General features: G+C 35.3%; 1 protein-coding gene across 19 annotated transcripts in view; it reads left to right on the top strand.

The window, feature by feature from the left end:
• The window catches only part of ADGRL2 (adhesion G protein-coupled receptor L2), an 894,229-nt gene that overhangs the window by 680,843 nt on the left and 189,750 nt on the right, over positions 1-23,636 (top strand). For all 19 annotated transcript variants that reach the window (XM_056815432.1, XM_056815435.1, XM_056815438.1 and 16 more), the window contains one exon: positions 22,465-22,637. In XM_056815432.1, the coding sequence (XP_056671410.1) occupies positions 22,565-22,637 (73 nt within the window). In that variant the 5' untranslated portion in view covers positions 22,465-22,564. The remainder of the gene's footprint in view (positions 1-22,464; positions 22,638-23,636) is intronic.

The raw sequence follows: 23,636 nt of genomic DNA, 5'->3' as shown, positions 1-23,636 counted from the left end.
AAATTATAAATGCCTCTGATTATATGTCAGGGTTCTTTATTACTGGATTCCTAAAAAATAAAACTATATAGATAGTTCTCATAATGGAGCGATCCAGTGCCAACTATGTGCCAGGCACTGTGCTAAATGCTAGGAATACAGAAGACAATTTCTACTTTCCAGGGACTCTCAGGAGTGGAATAAGGAAGAGAACATGCAAACAACTATATACAAACAAGATATATGTATGTACACATATGATAAAAATTATACATGTATGTGCCTGTATCTATGAAAATACCAGTGAAAATACTTATTTGGAGTAGAGTATCTTTTGGGAAGAATTAGCAAAAAGGTCAGTTTAGGGAGAAGAGAGGAAGTCTGATAATGTTGATCCCTGGTCTTTTGATTGATCCTCTCAAATTTCTTGTTTGGGAAGAATTAGCAAACAGGTCAGTTTAGGGAGAAGAGAGGAAGTCTGATCACGTTGATCCCTGGTCTTTTGATTGATCCTCTCACATTTCTTGTTACTTTATCTCTTTCATGTTAGATTTATTTCTCATTGTTCTTTACTAAGTTTTATTCTAAAATAAGTAACTGAACTATATTTCTCCTATTTTCTTATTCCTTTGTTCTAAAAATAAAAAAATAAGCATATTAGTAGTTCATGCAAGGGCCAGTTTTAGTGGCAGCATCTGTGAATATATTCTCTTCATCTGCCTCTTATTCAGTGACTACTTGTGTTGTTAATTTTTTAGATGGTATAGTGGATCGGGCAGTGGACTTGGAATTGAGAAAATGAATTCAAATCTTGCCTTAAGATAATACTAGATTTGTGACTAGTTACTTAACTTCAGCCTTAGTTTCTTCATCATTAGAATGAGGTTAATTTAATGGCATTCAGGGGTCACTTTTCGCTCTAAATCTATGATGCCTTGATTTTGTATGTACTTTAAATTGAAGATGATTACCTCTTAATTTCTTCTCTTTTCTTCTCTGCCTCTTCTCCTATTGCTCCTCTTCACACCTGCAATTCTCTGAAGTTGGACTCTTCAGTCCTGTGGACTTTCTCCAAGTGTGCTAATAGATGATGACATCTGCTAAATTGATGTTTTGGGGGCTATCTTGGAGAGTTATCACATGTGATATGACTAAATTAAAAGTAAGCATTGAACTCAGCAAACCTCACTCAATGTGCAAGCACCTAGCATTTTACTGGTTATTTATATGTTCTTCCACTTACGTCTAATCTGATTTCCCAGCACCAGATCACACTCCTTGCAACAAATATTCTGCTTACTAGGATAAATAAGCAGCAAAATACTAGTCCAATTTTTCCTCATCTATCTCCAAATCTCATTGAAAAGCAACCCAACAGTGAAAAAAAAAATCTACAGTAAGACCCTCCCACCTGCAAACTGTATTTAGCTGGGGAATGCATTGGATCATATCAGTAGCTTCTTTTTGTTGGTGGATCAGACCTGGTGAACAAATCTGCATCAGGTAACCAGTGCTAAAGGTGAGAGTGTGTGTGTGTGTGGGACTCTCTTGTTTTGGTATTTAGAAATGAATAGAGAGCTTTAAAATGAATTGGAGAATATAATGCTACTTTTATAAGTGGTACAGAGTAGATAGGATTCATTTACTGGATTTTTCAACAGAATGGCTGGTAAATGAGTATAATACTCGATTCTTAAAACTAATTACCTCATAGAAAATAGCTAATATTGAATTTGAATGCTTATGAAAAGTGCTTATTTAAAAAGGTTATAAAATCATAACCAGGGAGTGTATCTAGAAGATGAAGCTTTTATTTCTAACTGAGATGGCCAGTGATTTTACCCTTTGGGAAAAGTGATCAGCTTTTTGTTGTCTTCATCTCTCAAAATGTTATCAAATAGTTTAGATTCAGAATCAGATTGAAATTTCATTGTGCTACTGCTTTCACAGCAGAAGACTTAATATAAATTGCATGTGATCTAAAATGCATATAATATAAATGACATTATGGAAAACTGAATCATTCTGCAGTTTGATTTAAAGTATTAATAAAATCTAAATTTGTGCATAGTAGCTGTGGGGCTTCAAAATTTTAATTTAGGGAAATGCCAGAAAAGTTTGTGTGTGTGTGTGTTCCATTTGATGAGGGTTATGTGAGAATCACATCTTACTAAATTAGGACAGACATATATATATATATATATATATATATATATATATATATATATATATATATGTATTACACCATTTACAAACTCTAATTATTAAAACCTGTTAAATTTCATATTTAATTTTCAGATGTCTCCTCACAAAAGAGCTGCTTAAAATTTATTGTCAGCATTGTTTGATTCCTCTATTAAAGTTGATTAAATTGCAAATGCTAAGCTGAGCAACTGTGGGAAGGTTGTGCTCTGGATTTGGAAATAGCTGTGGAGTTCCATCCACCACAGTAAATCATTAATACTAATCGGTATTAAGTAAGGTAATAAGTAAGTCATGATATTTGGTTCAGTATTACAGCAGAGCAGCACACCTTCACTGCTTGCTCAGGCTAGACGTTAGATCATTCCCACTGTGAAATTTGCCACATTCTCACATGGAGGTGAGAGCTAAGCCCTCTGTGGCCAATTTAATTTAACTTCTAATTTCATCTATCAGCAATTTGTGCAGCTGTATTTTGTGGGGTGTGAGGTGGGGAGGAAACCCAGAATCAGTGCATTTAATGTCAAGAAATAGTGACCAAGATAGTAGTCTCCTCAAAATAGACAGCTTAAAAACCCCAAAACAAAACAGGAAAGAGGAAGACCTCTTTGGTATATGAATAGGAAGACAAAAGGGGAATTCAGTAACTTTAATTCAGGGAAAACTGGACTTTAGAAAATCCTACACATACTGTGATATTTTTGTTTTAAGTCTGTTCATGCATAATAGATATTAGGTAAAAATGTATGGAATTGAAGCCTTGCAAGAATAAATTCACATTTATGAGTTTTGAAAATAATTATGAAATTACTTGATTTTTTATAAAAGAAATGTTAGAAGTACCACTTCACAGCTGATAGAAAATTTCTAAGCTAGGGTTATCTGAATTTTAGAATGGCTTGGCTTTGTAATCCTGGACCAAGTTATTTTAACTTAGGAGTGCTCTAGGCAACTCTCTTAAAACTCTTAAGTTATAGAGTAGCCTGAATTGATAGGAATTTCTTCACCTGGGAGTGAGTTATGAATAGCAATAAAATCATAGATTCACTCTCTTATCTCTATCCACTGTATATAGCCTTTTCCTCTCTTGTTATTAGTCTTTAAAAATGGAATTATATCAATTTAATTAATTAAGCATTTGATATAGTAGATGGAGAACCAATTACAATTAGGAAGCACTGAGTTCAAATTCTACCTGTCACTGTTTCTCCAGCCAAAGTCATTTTACCTTTCAGAGTTTAGGAAACTCTTTAAATTGCAGAAGCAACTACTTTTCTGATTAGTAAAAGAATTTCCTCATTGGGAATTCCTTCTACCAATAAAATCAAAGCCAGAAATTCAAGCCAAAAGAAAAAAAATAATGTATTACTTTTGATTCTGATTAAATATTTTAGTGATCCTTGATTTCATAAATTAGTGACCTCCCCATTAAAATCACTCACTTGGACTGGAAGTTGCTGATGGAAAATTCATAACCATTTGGCCAATTTGGTGATGAGTCTTTCCAAACCCAGTGAAGCTGTTCCTTAGGAAGCAGACATTATCACCAAACCTCTACTATTAGAATCCCTTTTAATATGATATAGTATCTGTCAGAATAGGTTCTCTGCAAGTGCAGTCTTGGAGAACCTGGGAACATCCCTGAATCAACTAAGCAAGAATTTTAGCAGAGGCAGAGAATGATAATATTGGAAAAACATTTAAAAACTAATTGAAAGTATACCTAATTCTAAATAGCAGTCTTATTACAGCTGGATTTCTTAACTTCTGGTCCATGGACCCCTAAGAGATCTGTGGATAGAATTCAGTGGTCTGTGAACTTGGAGGAAAAAAAATTACCATTATTTCAGTATAACTTAATTCCTTTGTAACCTCATGTATTTTATTTTATGCATTTAAAAGTACCATTCTGAGAAAGGGTCTCTTGGCTGCCATGAGCAATCTATAACACAAACAAGATTAAGAACAGCCTTGTGTTAAACTAAATTTATAAATTAAAAAAAAAAAAACAGAAGAGACGCAAAAATAGAAGCACACACTTGATTACCAGTGAGTTCAAACTAGGGGAAAATCAAACTGGGTTTGGATGACCACAGGAAGTCTGATCAGATACTGATATGAATGTCATTTATATGGGTTTGTAGCATGTAGATGAATTATTGTTCACCACAGAATTATTGCAGATGAGACACCTGAATCTGGGATCAGGGCACAGAGCAGAGTCTAGTCGTCTGACTCTAGAGGAGTCAATGTCCCACTAATTTTCTAGGATAGTGTAAGTGAAAGTATGTTGGTGTATGGAGGCAGGAAAATTAGCAATTATATTTAAGGGACCTTGAGTCAATCAATTTCATTTAAGTTGGACTTGGAGTGAGAGTCGAGCATATGTTTTTGTAGCTATTTGTAGAGGGACTTTATATGAATTAGTTGAAAGAGTATTGGACTGAATGAGGGTCAGAAGTCCCAAGTTCAAGGCTTGCCTCTGCTTGTATCTATGTGACAACTTCTCTGAGTCTCAATTTTCTCAATTCTAAAATGAAGCAAATCACCATAGTCAACTGGCCAGCTTTTACTAAGATGGATGTCTGGCATTGAGCTTAAAAGCCAGGGATACAAAATTAAAAGGCAAGATAGATAGACTTGAAAGAACTTAAATTCTAATGGAAAAGCTGGGTACCTATGTAACATATATAGGGTGGTAACAAATCAAACACAGATCTTTCAATTAAATCAGGAAATTATGTCTGAGAATAGGTTGCAATATGTTTTAGGCTGAGGGAGACCAGTAAATAGATATGAAGAAATAAAGGTTTGAAGCATGGCAATAATACTGGCAACAAAAAAAAATGAAAGGATGGGTATGAACTGAGATCTTAGAAAGTAATACTGGGTGCAGTGAGGTGACTCAGTGGACAGAGTCAGGTCACTGGTCCATTAATTCCAGTTGCCTAGCCCTTACTGGTCTTCTGCCTTGGAATTGTTAGTATCAATTCTAATAAAGTAGGTAAAGGTTTTAATATATCTATATCTATATCTATATCTATCTATCTATCTATCTATCTATCTATCTATCTATCTATCTATCAATCAATAAAACGTAATGCCTAACTGGATGTGAAGGTGAGTGAGAAGAACCATAAATAATTTGAGTTTGGGAGATAGGGGGTATTATTTTTTTTTTAGTGGTCTGGCACAACATCAGTAAATGTTTATTGACTGACTGAATCAGTCTGATATTATCCTTCTACCTCCACCCCCCCAAAACTAAAAAAAAAGCAGAAATACATCCATTCCCCCCCCATTATGTGTTACGCCTTAAAACTACAATTGTATACACCATGAAAACAAATGAAGCATAGAAACACGTAAAAACTTTTCACAATGTTCTGAAAGTAGTGGTGGTTTTCCTCCACAAATGTATTATTGGGAGATTTGGGGCTTCAGCAAGAGATCAGACACCAAGAAATTCCACCTAAGTTTATCTGTAGATGCTAACTCACACTTGTACGATGAGAAAAAGGTGTAATTTCATATAGCAAATTTTACTCAATTTTTTTCCTTTTCACTGTTTCTTTGCAAATACATCTCATTGTTGAATGAAAGTCGCCAATTGAATGATGAAGGTATAATTTATGCTAAAATGGTATATGGGTCTAGAAGCTTTTTAGGAGACTAATAATGGAGTAGAGGTTGCTTTAATACATATTACTATATAAAATGCTTATTAATGTTAACAGATGTTGCACTTTAATCCCCCTGAATGATTGTTTGCTAGCAGCAGGAGATTTATTAAGCTTGAATTGTGTGAAATTGTGTGTGCATAAGCTGCTATTTAGATTGTAAAAATGCTATTGAAAACTGTTAAAAAGTTTTAGCTATAATTGGCAGAGAAGTATTAGCTATGCTAAAGGAAGCATGTGTGCATTGCTGGCCCATGTGCCTTCACCTCTTTATCATTTATCTTCTTGTATTAATGTCACTGAATTATTAATTCATGAGCTGGGGTGGACGGGGTGAAGGCTCCATTTAAGTGTGTGGCAAATTTATCCTTATCGCTAGAGACATGAAAAAAGTCATTTTGTGTTATCTGTAAAATGGAAAGGACATTTTAAAATTTCATTTACAATAATCCACTTCACTTCCAGTAAAACACCTAGATTATTACTACCATAATATAATGCTTTTATTAAAACTTAGTAACCTTCTCCACTGTGTCCTCTTTTATAAATAACATTGATAGACAGTGTAGGCTTCATTTGCTTTTTGAGTGATACATAATAATTGTAGTTTTGAAATGTATTAATCTGTTTTCTAGAAACAGCATATAGAGTAAAGAACACATAAGTTTGAAGAAACATAAGATTAAAAATAAAGGTGTTGTGGCTTAACGGGATCAGGCAACATTAGGTTTAGGGGAAGAATGGTGGGAAATAGGAATATTTCAAGAAATACCTAAAATATTTTTTCCTTTTTCTTCCTTTTTTTTTTGGTGAAGGAAGGACTGTGCATAGTGGTATTAACTCCTCACGGTTATTGGCAAACCTAATTTTTAACCATATATTTTTGAAATCGCTTTGGATTTTAACCTTGAAGAATAGGACTTTTTCATAGCTTACTACATGAATTCTGGAAGTTTGTATTCTGATACAACGTGGAACCTACGGCAAATTCAGTATTTTTCAATGGGTGAGAGAGATGACCTGATAATTCAAGAACTTAGAGGAAATTAAATGGATTAATTGGTGCCTTTTGTTTACTCACATCAAATATTTCCCAACCTCACAACCCCCATGAAACCATCCCTGGTTCCAAAAAAAAAAGTAAAACTGAGTGATAGTATGCCTGGTTCTGACAGTCTATGCATATTCCACTGCCGTAATCTCTCACCTTTCTACTGTTAGCAGGGAAAGTGGATTGGAAGACATTTCTCATGGGATTCATGTTAAACCAAATTAATGATAAGGTGCCTCAACAGCTTTTTCTCAAATGAGATCACTTCTCATAGCCCCTTGTAGCTTAGCATTTGATTTCTTTTTCAAAACTCTATAACTGAATGAAGTAAAGAAGTTATAGTTTTCTCTAAGATACTAGACATTGATGGCAACATTGAATAAATTATAATTGGATGTACATTATACTAACATTCAGATTGCATTATTTTAATCAGTAGAATTAAAGTATTAAAAGAAAAAAATAGCCCCTCAGTTATTTACTGGTAGAGATGGAGTTCTAATATCTTTTCCTTGTGTTATTTTAAAAGTGCTTTAAAATTTTACTTTCACAACTTTTCCAAGATTAACTGAATTACCTTTAGGTTGATAGCCAGAAAGTTAATGCAATTGCAACTAACCAATTTGATCACAGCAACTACAGGTTACTTATTATGCTGTTAAGGACTCCTAGTTGGACCCATTTCCTGGGATTTCTGTGGAACCCTCCTGTAGCTTCAAGTTCCTTTATTTGATATCAACAAGGAATACTCTTCCTAATTTTAAGGTTAAAAGAGTTATTTAAAAAAAAATTCTGACTAGCTTAGTACCTTTGGTAACTTGCTTTCTAGACAAAATCTACCTAATTCAATTTAATTGTCATTGTCTGCTTTTCTGTCTGAAGCAGATTATGGAAGGAAGTATTCTTTAATTAGTAAAAGTTTCCCTAAACTCCTAATTATGGATCTTGAGCTCAAAATAGGAGTCAGAAAATTTAAAACAAATTAGTAGAGTGATGTGTAGGCCACTTAGAGATATGACTTTAGATTAGCTCTACAGTGACAATTCAAGCTTTGTGACCACTGCCATAGTTATTCACAATAGGACTTTCTTTCAAAGGTAGTAATTCCATAAGTTATTTTGAAAGAACGTTAGTTCCACTGCTTAATGTAGTTGATGATATTGACAAGAAGAGATGATGTAATCTTTAAAAATTAATTTATTTTATTTTTTTGCAGGTCTATACAAATTTTCATAGTCATTTTATGACATTTTGAGGTCCATGTTCTCTCTCTCCCTGCCACCCATCCCAAAATTCAGTTAAGATTCATATTTTTGGAATAATAGAAAGAACATTGGTCCTAGATTCAGAGAACCCAGGTCCATATCTCACCTCTCCCACTTAATTCCTTGGGTTACTAAATGCAACTTACTGAGCCCAAGTTTCCTAATCTGTAAAATGAAATTGTTAAATCTAGAAGACCTCTAAGTGTCCTCACTTTGCTTGAATTCTATTTTTCATATTTAATTTTTGGAATATTGTAATATTGTGAATGTGTGTAAGTGTGCTCATTTTACATTCTTGGCTAAACCATAACTTGTTATTTTCAAGAAAATTGCTGTCAATTTAACTGATTATCTAATTTGACTCATTTTTATGAACAGAGGAAAGGAGTAGACATAGACCAAGTTATTTCTGAATATATACAATTGTGGAGTGGATAGAAAATCTGAGTGTGAGCCAGGGACCCTGGGTTTACATTCTACCTCTCTACATGCTGACTGTATGACTTTGGATATTAATCATAAAGTTTCCCTGGGCAACTTTCTGACTACAGAATATAGAGGTGGTACTGTTTGCATAGTTAAGTAAAGCTCCTTATCAGGGAAAATCAGTCTGTCTGTCTGTCTCTCTATGCATATATATCCGAATATCAATATTCTCTGACTTTTTAGAGTTTAATATTAAGAATTATCCTTTTTATGATTATGAGATCATAGATCATCTAGTCCAACCCTATCTTTTTAGAGGTGGAAAAACTCAGGCTCAGAGAAGTAAAATGATTCCCCTCCTTGACTCCCATTCTCCAGAGCCAGTGGCAAAACCCGGATTTGAACCTCTTTCATTCCCTAGTATTCTTTGCAGTGTACTTCTTTTTTATGAATACCAATAATATAAGTTTTATTAAAGAGAGCTCTGAAATAATTGATATGGGTCATGTGGAATGCAAGACAGAATACATATTGACTCCCATTAGTTTTTTCCTGGAACCTGCTTCCTTGAAAAAAAAATCAATGACAGCTCTTTGCTTTCCCATCCCACCGAATCACTTGGCATTTTTATATATAGTTATCTGTGAATATGTTATCTCCCCCATACCCTTCAAGACAACATATGCCCTTTACTATCATTGAATGACTAATTTTCATCATAAATGCTTAATGAAATGAGTTGGGTTCTCCAAAAGGTTGAAGAGGAATGATTGTACCTGTCGTGATGTGCTCATGGAGGGTGCCGTGTCTACCTTTCTCAATTGTGAAACTTAATAATTCTGTTAATTCTGTGAAAACACATTTTCAGCCCCTCTTAATGGAAAGAGCCACTTGCCTATCACATTGCATGTGAAACAGAAATATGAAGCATTATTAAAAGAGGGATTTGGCACCACCAACTTTTAAAACTGTTTATTTTTGCTTCAAATTAATAAACTTATTTATTTCTAGCAGTTTGACTACAAAAAAGATCCTTCTCTCCCCTCTTTCAAAAAAAAATCAAGAAAAAGAGTATTGGCAACTAGGTAGCACTATAGCGTCAGGAAAACCTGAGTTCCAATCTCATACTCTTCCTAGCTTTGTGACCCTGGACAAGTCATCTACCCTCTGTTTGCCTCAGTTTCCTCAACTGTAAAATCAGAATAATACAGAACCTACTTACCAGGGTTGTTGTGAGGATCAGATGAGTTGATATTTGTAAAGTGTTTTAGTGTAGTTCCAGGTACACAGCAGTGCTATAAAAATGCTAGTTGCTTATGCCTGCTGCTGCTATTACTGCTACTATTATGTAGAAAGGTCAGAGAAGCTGATGTTTCAAAACTCTGGATTTCTGAAATGCAGTACCGTGAGGTAAGACTTCTCAGAATATTGAATATTAAAGAATTTTTCATTTTGCCTGCCATTCATTAAAAAGGAACTTAAAAGTATTTGACTCACAACATGTTGGTGCAAATAATATTGGTAAAATTGTACAACTTACAACATATCCCCTTCAAGGACAATCATTACTCAAAAATCCTATCGCAAACATTTGGGAAATATCACATGGCTACTCCTCTCCCTATAATTATGAAGATATTAGAAGCTAGAGTAGTCCTCTCCCAAGTAGTGTTTTTGACCTCCAGCACAATCATAATCTTTACTTTGGTTACTTGGTAACACTGTTTAATGTAACCCTTTGCTTCTAATTCATTTAACAGAATGATTATACATTTTAACATATTCTATATATATTAAAGTATATTTTAAAGTTTAAATATTCTAAATAATTGTTATTATTTTATTTTATTCAGAGGACACTGTCTTTTATTTTATGCATTTTAAAGGCTTTTTTTGTGAGGAGGACAATTTTTACACTAAGATGTAAAAAAAAAAATCACTGTTAGAAGATGACACTATCTATGTAGTTGTTCGCGTGTTGTCTCTCACCTTAGCCTGTTAGCTCCTTGAGATCAGGGACTGTTTTTTTCTTTGCTTTTTATCCCCAATTCTTAGATCTTGTAGTGCCTGGTACATAGCAGATACCTAATCAATGCTACTTGACACTGAAAAAAATATCTATTCGAAGATGATACTACATACTAGTTGTTTTCTACATTAGATTGTGAACTCCTTGAGTTAAGAGTCTGTTTAACTTTTTTTTCCCCTACTGGTGGAAAAGTTTCATTTTTCAATCATTTATTTATTTGGAATATTTTTTCGTGGTTACATGATTAATAGTTACCAATATAAGCTTCATTAAATATTATATCTTTAGGGTTACAACAAAATTGAAAGTCTCCACTAGTGCTATGCTGATGACACACTTTTTTAATAAAACTTCATATTTTACGTCATACACTATCATTTGAGTCTATAGAATTCCATTGAGGCATAAGAGGATGATTAAATATTCCTCTGATTTCTCTTCCTAGTTCTTATTTTTTTTCTTTTTGAGAACCTTTTTATTTTTCTTGTCTTTTAGGATCAAGATGTCAAAATTTCAAAAGCATGGTTTACATTTTAACATTTAATTTTAATGGCTATCCTAGCTAAGCATTGGCTACTTGTTAAAGGAAGCACTTGGACCAGTGAAAAGGGCACTGAGCTCGGAAGAAATAGTGCTGAATGTAGAGTCAGAGGTCTTACATTTCTGGGTTACATTTTCTTCATCTGTGAAATGAGGAACTCGGTTTAGATCCTTAAAGTCTCTCCCAGTTCTAAATCTTTGTATGATCCAAGAGTTCAAGTGTTGGTGCTTCCATCTCTGTGATTTTTAGTAAAGTGTCCCTGCACTTCAATTTGCTTACCCATAAAGTGAAAGTGTTGGTCTATATGACCCTCCAAGTTTCCCTCTCTAGAATTATGATTCTAATTGATCTTCAACAAGTTTTTTTGGCTTTAATTCTCCTGAAACAGTTGCAGTTTAGAATCAGATGATTTTGGGGGACCTTTTTTCCCCCTCTCTCTGTCTCTCATTAAAATTGTAGTCACTGTGTTCTAAGAGATTTCAGCCAAATATCTAGGAATTTTGAACTCCAAACCACATTTTCTTGAAATACCTGTCACTTGAGGGAAAATAATTTCTTGGCTTCAGTTATTTGTATTGTTGTTCAAATTTATGTGGATAAAATAGGCATGTTTGGTGCCCAAAGGACATTCTGGTTTTAAAACTTTTCTTTGAGTTCATAGATCCTGAGTCATAGAATCATAGAGAAACCGAGTCTTAAACTGTCAGGAATTTTAGTGATGTTAAAGATATTTTACAGACAAAGAAACAGAGGCACCAAAAAAAATTAGATGACTTAAATGAGATAATCTATATACCAAGATCCTTAGAAACCTTTAAGTGCTATATAAATGTCAGTCATTTATTTGAAATCAAACACCCATTTAGTGGGAGTTGACTCTGGGGATTTTGTCCCCATTTCAGGTATCTTTCCTCCAATATGTATTGAGTTTTTGTAAACACACAACTTTCAGGAGAATAATGTGATTCTCATTTCCCTCATTGTCCCAGTAACAAGAACGTTTATTATCATTAAAATAAAAAAGGTTTAAATTTTATTAGTTGTGTATTTGTTTTAGATTATAACTATTTGGATAAGTGACTCCTTGGAGTAAGGGAATATATTTCAGGATTTTGTAGTCAGGGATATCTAGTATACTGTCCCAATGCCTTGGACCTTTTTGGGGGAAGGAGGACTCAGAACTGTGATTCCATTATTTTAGAGAATTCTTTATACCAACTCACAGTCATTTTCTCTGCAATTTATGCTTTTAGAAAGTTATCTGGCAGCTCTGAGAAGTTAGATGACTTGTCTGTGATCACACAGCCAATATAGTGAGAGGTAATCTTAAACTTTGGTTTTCCTTACTTTTAGACAGGCCTTTCATCCACTACATCCCTACTGCCTCTCTCCACATGGTGCTGAACACAGTGTTTACTAAATCAGTGAATAAGTACTACCTCTTAACTCCAAAATATATATCTTAAGTATTGGAGTAAAATTCATTCAGTTGTAGATATAAAATCTTAATTTAAAAAAGGTTTGAAATGTAGATAAAGATGCCTCCATAAATGTTGATATGTATTGTAGCTAAATTGTATCATTTATTTACTACAATAGGCAATATAATATATGTGACAAAAGTCCTTGTGGCAGTTTATTCTTTGTAGCTAATTCTTCATGTTTATTTTTAAAATCATTGGACACATTTTATCTAGATGACCTCATTACTACCAAGAAGTTCTTATTGGTAATATTGATGATCTAATGTAGGACAGGTCCTGGGTCATTATTATTTCATTTAGTGGTCGTATATATAGACCAAGAGGGAATTTGAATATTGATTCAGGGAAAGGCTAGTAACAATGATTTATGTGCCACTGATTCCTTGCTCTGGGGACCCTCCTGTCATTGATGTGTAAGAGCCTTCTTTGTCCAGTTGGTCTCACCCAGGCCATCTTTCTGCCTTCCTGCATGCTGCTCCCTCATCATTCTCTCTTCCCTCCTCTGCCCACCACTTCTTGCCCTGGGAATGGTAATCAAGTTAACACTACCTTTGCTTCTGGAAAGCGCATGTCCATCAGCTTTTCTTTGCCTCTGTTTTTTTATCCCTGGGACTTCCCAGACCCAAATACTCCCTTCTAGGTTCCCCCTCATTGCTGAGGGCAGGGATTGTCCCTTTTATCTCTCAACACAAGGTCTGGCTCAAAGCAAGTGATTAATAATAAAAAAAAAGACTTTTTCATTCATTGATTCATTCATGGTACTACTCATCTCATGGCATTATTTTGAGGAAATTGTTTTATAAATCTTAACATGTTGTTTAAATGTCAGCTATTTTGAAGAATTATTTCTGAGGTATGGGACAATTGGGCAACAATACCAGTTTTGTTTGTGTGCTCTCAGTTCAAAAACAATTATAGACTTTGAAAAAGAGCCAGACAAGTGACATAATGTGAAAATAGGTCTCTTGGAAAACCTTCTGCAAGCTGTCAAGAGGAGACTGTTCAGGGCCATTAAAATAAAAATCCTTCCAAAACAAAACCTTTGCATCACAAGTGTACATTATGATATCTTTTTTTTCTAATAAGAAAGATATTTTAAAGGAATAGACTATTTTGAATCCTTGATAATATTAGGAAAACATTAACTTTTCATCCAAGTAAGACCCGCTTATGGTTTGGGCCTGGTAAGTGTTTTTAAAAAGTTCATTATTCCTGAGTTTGTGTTTGATCCTACAATCTTGCCTGTGCTAGTTTTAAAAATGAGAGCTACTTGTCTTTGTCATTGCATAGCCCAGACTTTAATGAAGAGAATAGCTTCGATGGTACCTCTGGTGCCCAGAACTCTCAGAATATTTAATGTGCTCAGCATGGCACCAACATAGTACAGCCTAACATTATAATTGACTAATAGAATCTTTCAACTCCACCTCCTTCCTCTTAAGCTCTTTCTGTGGGGGTTTTTATCATTAGGACACCAGGAAATTTCAGTGATCTAGTAACATGGCCAGAAATGCTAAGGAATTTTTCATTTTATTTATTTTTTTTTATTTGAAGGGGTCTTTACTCATTATGTCAATTCAGATAAAAATGACAAATAGTTTAAGGGAGAAAGGGAGTGTGTGTGTGTGTGTGTGTGTGTGTATATGTGTATATGTGTGTGTGTGTGTGTGTGTGTGTGTGTGTGAGAGAGAGAGAGAGACAGAGAGACAGAGAGACAGAGAGACAGAGAGACAGAGAGAAAGACAGAGACAGAGACAGAGATAAATCTGGGAGTAGGACATGATAGAAGATTTCTAACCTGGCAAAAGGACCTTTCTGATTAGCACTAGCAAAGATTTACTTAACTGGCTTATTGGATGAAAACTCCCAAGAGGGAAAGAAATCTGGTCCCTTCAGGAAAGGAGCTCTAAGTAAATTGGAAAAAGGAACAGAGTTAGGTTGACCAAGTTGGAATAATACTTAGAAAGTAAAATATGATTTTATGTAATTTCTTATCCTTTGAATAACAGAAACGGAAGGTTGGGTTTCATATAATGAATATTGGACTACTGTTCACCTGTAAAACTTTACCAGGGTAGGAGTGTGGAGCACTTTATTGTTGGTTAACTTAATGGTAGATTACTTTCATTAGCACATTCAGCTTTTGTGGTTAAGGGAAAGTGAGATCCAGAAAGGTGGGTTTGGGGAAATCAGCTTTGGTTTATAGTCAAAGTGAACTGATTTATCCCATTTAATTTCAAGTTCTGCTAAACCATCACAGAGTGTTTCTGACGGGCTTTGATTGGAAGAATGAGTGACCTTAATCAAGTCTTGTACTTAATTTTCTATTTCATTTTCCCAGGACTACATTTTTTCTGTTCTGTGTTAGAAATCCAATGTTCTGGGTGTTAATAGGAATACCTTGATCAGAAACAAAAGATGAGTCCTTTAGGGATGAATCCTTAGGATTGTAGTGGTTTGAATAGAATATCCATCTTGGTTAACAATTTGAGAGAGTCAGTTTTAGCCTTTTTCCTCTTAGAAATAACCTTGTAAGAGAAACATCTCTGGTACTTTGCAGTTCATTTACATTGATAGTTAAAATGATGTTAACAAAAGAATTTTATATTTTATATTTTTTATATTTCTGTCTCTGTCTCTGTCTCTGTCTCTGTCTCTCTCTCTCTCTCTCTCTCTCCACTCTCTTCCCCCTCTCTCCCCCACTCCCTCCCTCTGTCTGACTCTCCCCTTCCTCCTTCTCTCTCCCCCTCCATCCAGGGCTTGGGTTTGCAATTCTGTGGGTTAGATAGACTTCCCAGTAGTGTAGCACTAATACAAAACTATTAAGATGCTTTAGTGGTATTTTCCCTTTAAGTACCCCTGCTGACAGACTAGTGCAGCTAATAAATATACACAAGTTACTTACTATCTTAGGGGCTGCTGCTGTCTGTTACCTTGCAAGCAGAGCATAAGACAGTGAAGCCTGTTGGGATATAAACAGTGCTGAGGCACATTCCTGGAATTCACCCTTCAACTCTGGAAAATGTCGGTTTAATAGTAGTGATGCAATGATTGACTTACTACATGCCAGAGTAAATAGAAGACTTAGGATATTTTTAAAATCTTTGACACCTCATGAGGGAAGCTTGGTAGACTGGCTTGTGGTTGATATGCAAGCAAGCACAATTGTGTTTTTTATAACTATTTTCATGCCTACTCAAAATTAAATCGTTTGTTTCTTCATAGATAGCAAGATATAAAATGAGGAAGGAAGGGATTAGGACATTTATAATTCTCGGCAAGAAGCAGATTGGATTAGTTAAAATCGCTGATGTTTATAGCCAAAGAGACTATTTTCTGTGTCTTTTTATTGGGCTTTGAAATGAAATGTCATCGAGCATTAGGGGACTTTTTTCTCTCCTTTCTGTCCACTGCCCTACTACCTTCTGACCTCCTCCCAGGCTCTCAATACATAAGCTTTCTCCATTCCCTTAAAAAGGTTTATTAAGGCCTGTAGGAAAACACATTATTAGTGTAGGGGAAACACTTTAAGTAATCGTCCCTTCTGTTTGCTGAAAGGCAATTTAATATGGTCTTTCTGGTTTTGTTTGCTGTTTTTGTTTTGTTTTGTGAGATGCTGCTGTCTGTCTCCCTTTCTGAGGCAATTACATGGTCTGAAAGACAAGTCTGTCAGCCACATCTATGTGCATAAGTGTCCTTTGGCTCCAGATTGCTTTTGGGGGAGCATTTTTCTTGGGATTAGTTTCACCATAGTTGATTAAGTATTGTGATGTCTGCTCCTTCTAGTCTTAGCTGATTGTGGTTTTTAAAAACTATTTGGATTTCCATTAAAATTGTTCTCTTTGGAGAAATTGCTTTACATTTGGATTACAACAGCCCCAGCAAGTTCTTTGGCTTCTCTTTTTCAAATCACATTGGAAGTTCATTTACCTTTTTTTAAGTAAATCTTGGGGGATGGGAATTTTATGGAATCTGTCCTCTCCTGTAGTTTCCTGGAGGCTACAGAGCTCTAGCTGACATTCTTTGCCCTTGTCATGACAGAGCAGACAGATGGACTCAGGTTTCATTTGATGGGAATAGGCGGTGACTTTCTAAATGCATTACAACTCCCTGTTTCTGTTTGTCAGAAACCTAACCATTTACACCAAGCCCTTCACCAGGCTGATGTTTACTTTTTGCAGTTGTGTGCCACAGTCATTCTCAAGAGTTAAGCTAAGAATACACTGGGTCTTTAGTATGCTTAAAATGTGTCCATGAAGCATTCATTCCTGGCCAAGTACCACAAAAGAGGCTTTGGTTGTGTGGTTGGGTTTTGTCCCCCCTTTCTCTCTTACCCTCTCTGCCAGAGGTTTTCCTATCTTGGCAGCTGTTTCCTAGAAGGCGGTCATCAATCTCTTGCAGTCCCCTGATTTCTTCCTTCCTTTTCTTCCCACAAACAAGAACTCATTGAAGTAATGTACGACAGAACACAGGCTGATTGCTGGCCATTTTAAGAAAGGGCTAAAGTTTTCAAAAGTTGTACATGTAGGCAAGTCGCCCAAAGGCATTATCTCGTTGACATTTTTTTTTAAAGGTGCATTAGAACGCCATCGCAGGCACTCCAAGTCTTCACCCAAACTGGCAACATTTGAAAGGCTTACTCAGTTTCTTTCACTTGTGCCTAATAATGCATCTCGTCCACACACTGACATTCTAATTGCTTGGTCAGATCATATAGAGGACAGCCTTTAGGATACACGGAATTAGTCCTGTGAGTGTGACAGGTGATGAATTCATCCACATTTTTCTTGAATGCTGTTTGGGTCCTTTTTCTAGCTTTTTAATCCATTTGTAACAGTTGTTGTCACGAGGTTTACTCGTTAGGTTTGTGTGCCTGCTTCAGTTTGGTTGTTCATGTGAGGTCACCATGAAAAAGAGATTTCAAATTCATTTGAGTCCTTCTGAATAACACTAAGCAGCAGGATACAACAGTAAGGAAAGAGAACCTGGATTCAAATCCTCCCCCATACCCCAGCCCCAATTCCCTCCATGATGCTTAGGCTGTATGATTTTGGGTAAGCTTCTTCATGTTCCTGGTCCTCAGTTTCTCATCTATTACATGAAGGGAGTGTGGACTACATAGACTCTAAAAATTCTCCCCCTCCCTCTCTCTTTCTCTTTCTCTTTCTCTTTCTCTTTCTCTTTCTCTTTCTCTTTCTCTTTCTCTTTCTCTTTCTCTTTCTCTTTCTCTTTCTCTTTCTCTTTCTCTTTCTCTTTCTCTCTCTCTCTCTCTCCCTCTCTCTCTCTCTCTCTCTCTCTCTCTCTCTCTCTCTCTCTCTCTCTCTCTCTCTCTCTCTCTCTGTCTCTCTCTCTCCTCTCTCCTCTCTCCTCTCTCCCCTCCCTCTCTCCTTTCTCCTTTCCCTCTCTCCCCCCCCTGATTCTTTAAGGATTATTTTGAGAGCTGTATATAGTATTTTAAAGTTTTCAATTCTCTTTGCTCATGTTACTTCTTTGGAAGTATCTTATTATCTACAGTGCTGTGAAATATTTGGTACCACAAGTATTGTTTTGCTTTGCAATGGACCTGTGAGTTTATTAGTATGGGCAACTCCTGATGAAGGAATTTCTTGGACTAATGCAGATGAGAACCTCAGTCTTCTAGATTTGCCTATGACCCTGAAAGGTAGTTACACCATAGTTATTTTATTTACCTTATCTTAACAGAGAAGAAGGCTGAGACGCAGAGAGCTTTAGTGTCTTGCTTGTGGTCAGACCCCTGGGGGGTAGATATAAACTCACATTTGATGGCTCTTTCACTTGTTTGAATTTTTAGCGTCCAAAAAGCAGAAGCTTGAATGTTTAACATAGACCCTTTCCACTCTTTATTGAAAGAAGCAGGGCAGAAACATTTGCAGCAGGTGAGGATGGTCTCTGATTGGGGGAGCACCAACTATATCCTTGCACTATCCTAAAATACCTGGAGATCCTTTTTTTTGTTGTTTTCAGAGCTAAATTTAATGGAATTGAATTAAAGTGGGTCATGGGGAACTGCTAAGACTTATGAGAATTTCTACCTTTCCCTTTAAGTAAGCCACTGACATGATAAAAAAAGAAGGCATGTTTGTTGTTCTAATTTTTAAATTCATGACTCAATTACTAAAATACTATTCTGTTACTTCATCAGGCTACGTTTGGAGGAAATTCTGAGCTTTGATTTGACAGTCAAAAAGGTCTCTCCAGTGTTGCTAATATAAAGAAGCATTCAGAGTTATTGTTAGTTTTTGAGCCACTGGATAAAATGAATGACTACTGTGACAGCAACTCATGCAGCCCCCTTCTGAAGAGTGGGAACTGTGTCAGGGGTCTGGAGGCTCATGAGAAAGTCATGGATCCTTGGAGTATTGAAATAGACATATCCAGATACTTCATTACTTGTCTGAAGGTTAATGAATCCCATATATTTTGAACATTGGAATGAATTAACCTCAGGAGATTTTTTTACTCTTTTTGTTATGTCACTGGAAGACTAAGTCCACAATTCTTTGCCCAGTGCCAGTGACCTTGCTTTAAAAACAAGTAAGCAAGCAAACAGAAAACTGTCAGTAATTGTATCTATATAGTTGGTTTCCTCTGTCATCATAAGTATTTTATTTTATACCTTTAAAAATATGATTCTGAGAAAGGGTTCATAAACTTAGCTGACCACAAAAGCCAAAAGGGTTTCATGATGAAGAAACCAAGGTCTAGGTACATCCTCTTGTATCCCTATTCTTTTAATCTCTCTCTCTCTCTCTCTCTCTCTCTCTCTCTCTCTCTCTCTCTCTCTCTCTCTCTCTATATATATATATATATATATATATATATATATATATTTCTGGGAGTTCAAGAAACTTTACCATTATTTAAAGGAAAACAGGAGCATATTTTGAGATGTAATCATTACTTATTGTAGATAAATTTTCTTACTAGCCTTTTGTAAAGCTCAGCTTAAATTTCAGCTGCCAACAGGAATTCTTTTTTCATCTCAATTTCTGGTGTTCTGCAGAAATTACTTTGTTTCTAGTTCATATATAATTTGTACTTATATCTCTATGTACCTGAATATATCCTAATAGAGTGTAACTTTATTGAGGGCAGGAATTCTTTCATCCTGTATTTTTATTCACCTGCTCTAGTACATTTTTGGTACCTTGTCAGCTTTTAATAAATGTTTATGAAGGGATAGACAAAATAGAGATGCTATCCAGGGAGTTTGAAATGGGGTGTTTTTTAAGAGACATTGTAGTACACATGGGGTGAAGCCTGTTAAGACAGATTCAGATCCTGCTTCTGTCAGGAAGGTGAGCTATTCCCTTGAACCCATCTGGCCTTTATTTTCATCATCTGTGAAATGATGGGATTGAACTGATGACCATTGAGTCTCCTTCCACCTCTTAATCTGTGATTCAAAATAGTAAATGGCAAGTTTGGCATAAGATCAATGAGTTAAAAGGGGGAAAATACCTATAATGATTCTCAATTTTGTCTTATTAACTATAAGACTAGGATGAGAACAATTAAATCAGATATCTCTGATGTTAAAGAGAATATTAACAATGTATAATGGATTAGAAAAAAGAAAAACCAAGATTTCATTTTGGAAGAGTGACTGTACTGAGTTGAATCACATTTGAAGATATTCTGAATATTTGAACAGAAAACACCTTAGATTTATTATGTAAACTTCAGAAGAGATAATTTTTAAAAGGATAACCAATTCAGTGGAGAAAATGATTATTGAATAAAGTGTTTTAAAATATATATCTTGGAAATGGTGTAATGCAAGTAACTTTTTTTTTGTGCTCATCACATGATTCTTCTCTAGCTTTCTGTTGGCTCCCCATCCCTCCCAATTTTCCCTGATCTGCTCTATTAGGCGTTCTTTGGAGTTTTAGTAATATATGTGATATGCTACTTTTGACTGCCCTAAGCTCTAGATGTGGAAAAATCTTTAATGAACATTTGCTTTCACTTTGTGGTAGGGAATTTCTCAATTTGAACAAATATTGAATGAGGCTAAGGGACAGACTCTGTGCTAGCTTCAGAGCATGCCTGTTTTTTTGTTTTGTTTTGTTTTGTTTTTTGGGCAAAGTTGTGGATACAGAAGAGAGAAAGAGGCAGTTTTTAACCTGTTTGCATCCACAGTCTCTCTACAGGTTTTCTTTTGGGAAAGGATGGGGAAGGGTCGGAGAAAAGAGTCCAATAAAAGGAGAGAAAAAGACAGAGACAGGGCTTGAGAAGTTGCCACAATATGGTTCTTACATGCTGGCTCCTTTCTCTTTCCTGATTTCCAGAGGAAGGAATAATAGAACATGTCATACTTTTGGTATTGTGCTTTCTTTGAACTATGGGTCGATAGACTAACATGTAAAAATGAAAGACGGAATGAATTCCTTACCCGGATTGATTTTATTTTTAAGAGGCTCAGTTTTTATATGGGGACATAGGGCTAAGAGAGAACTACTTTACCATCTGTACTGGTCAGAAGAGAAACCTTCTCCAGATTATGGGCAGTATTTACTAATTGGTAAATGCTTTGCTGAATTCCAAACATCATAATTTCTGGTTTCTTTGTTCATATGCATAAAGAGAATCTAGAGACTTGGAAGCATTTTCCTAAACATTTTCTAGGCTGGGTGGTTAATTTCTGGGGCCAGGTTGCTGCTGGGTAGCTTAGCTGAACACCTAATGTGGTTGGCTTACTCATGCATCAAGCCATTAGTAATTACTTCTGTATGCACTATTCATTTATAAAGGTGATAAAATAAAACTTGAAAGCAGATAACACATTTTACTTCACCCTCTGCCATGTTTTCATAGGTAACTTACCCATTCCTAACTGGTGGGCATAAAACATTGTGAATCAATGAAAAATTTTCCCTTGTACCTGACTCTGGGATGAAATAGTTATAGTTTAATACAGAAATAGTTGGAAAAAATATGCTTTCTTTCACTGCTAGTGTTCTCCTATTAATAATTGGTAGCATTTTTTTAAACTCAGAAAGCTTGGTTTAAACATTTTCCATAAGATTGACAACTGGTTCAAGGACTTGTTCAACTACAGGGAGTTAGACAAGACCATCCATTGAATTATCTCATTAAATTCCTTCAGGACTTCAAGTTTCTTGGGACGAAATACACATATGCAAACCGTTTGATTTACCCTACTTCATACCTTTCTGACACTCAATCCTCTACTTTCTCTTGGCTTAAATTGCTGTGAAAATGTTCAGATATATAGTAGCTAAAGGTTACCTGTCTCCCTTTCTTCCCTCTTCCATCAAAATCATCAGACAAATGGGGTAGGCTTCAAATGCTCCTTTTTTGTAAGTGAATTGAAAGGGAACATTTCACCAGGGATGTTAAAAAAAATTACATAAATTCACACCACAATTTTGCAACACAATTTGTCTGATGCTTTGAGCACTTTTAGAGTTAAAGTTCAGCTACAGTATGGTATAGAATTATAGATTTAGATCTGGAACAGACTTCAAAGGTCATCTAGTCCAGCCTCCTCATTTTACAAAGGCAGAACCTATGGCCCAGAGAAACTAGAGGACTTTGCCCAAATACCACATAGATAGTAAATTTCAAAGTAGAGATTTGAATCCAAGTCTTTGGATTTAAAACTCTACCCTGTTTCCATACCCAGTCTTGATTAAATTATATGCTTATTCCTTTTTGTCTTTTCAGATAAGTTTTAAACCCTTTCAGTTCCTACATTGTAATTTTTGGCATTATGATCCTATAGCTTTGGCACATAGTTAATGATGGGTTTTTTTTTTTCAGATATGAGGATCAATGATGTACACTGCTGGGTTCAATGAAGCTGGACATTTATAACTGGATTCATTAAGGAATACAAAGGAAATATTTAAAGGGATCAATAATGGTGTCTTCTGGTTGCAGAATGCGAAGTCTTTGGTTTCTCCTTGCAATCAGCATCTTACAGGGTACAGAAGGTAAGATGTAGTTTTTAAAATGTAAAGAGGGATATAGCCTTTTAAATATTTACAAAATATCAAAGTTTTCTATAATGAGACAAGTGAGGATGGATAATTAAATCATTGGCAGTCTCATAGCCCTTTGAATGATTTCTGGATGATAAATTTTGTTTAATGGTTGTAGCATCCCTTCCCTTTTTTACAGTATAACACTGATATATATTGTTGAAGCTACTAGAATTTCTGTTTTCTTGACTGAAAAAGGGGTTTATTTTTGAGCATTGTTTTCTGCTTACTTCCATCCAATGCCTTTCCACAGAGTAACTGACTTGTAAGCTCCACAAATAACCCACAGATGTTTTAACTGTGGCTTGATGGAACTAAAAACTATCGTTTGTTGTTGATTTTATGTTTATTGAGTAAATTTATTCTTAGTGAAATTGAAAGCAATTTATGGTATTTGGGTTCCTTTTTTCCCCATTGTCACCTCAGGGGTTAAAAAGTAGTTCTGAAACTCTTGAGTAAATCCATCACATTTTTTTTAAGTAGTTATAGTTCCTTTGGTGTTTCTTCTGTGATGTTATCTGTCTCTTAAAAAAAATACAGAGTATATTTTCCACCGTGTGAGATTTTTGCTTGATTCTTAAACCAGAAGCCTAGAAATACTTAAGGGAAATAGTGTGTAGACTAGTTTAAAAAATTACATTTTCCAAGGCTTAAAAATAATCTTCTATAGCTTCTACATCCAGGACTTGTTTACTTCAGCATTTATTTCTTTCTAATCTGTGCTTTTGGGTTTGGGTTGACAAGCCCATTTTGCAGAAACAAGAGTAGCAATTTCTATGGGTAGACTTGAAGGAAAACAGAAAGAATTTTTTATCAAGAGCTTTTAATCAGAGAGCTTTAGTTCCTCTCAAAGTGCTTTAAAGTTTTGGGTTTTTTATTTTAATTTTTAAAATAGGGAATCATATATTGTTGAGGATTCTGACTCTGTCCTCTAAGAAGAGCATGCTAATA

The sequence above is a fragment of the Monodelphis domestica genome, chromosome 2, assembly GCF_027887165.1.
Source record: "Monodelphis domestica isolate mMonDom1 chromosome 2, mMonDom1.pri, whole genome shotgun sequence".
Lineage (NCBI taxonomy): Eukaryota > Metazoa > Chordata > Mammalia > Didelphimorphia > Didelphidae > Monodelphis > Monodelphis domestica.
Note: the sequence above shows the minus strand (reverse complement) of the source record. Positions and strands in the feature narration are given on the sequence as shown.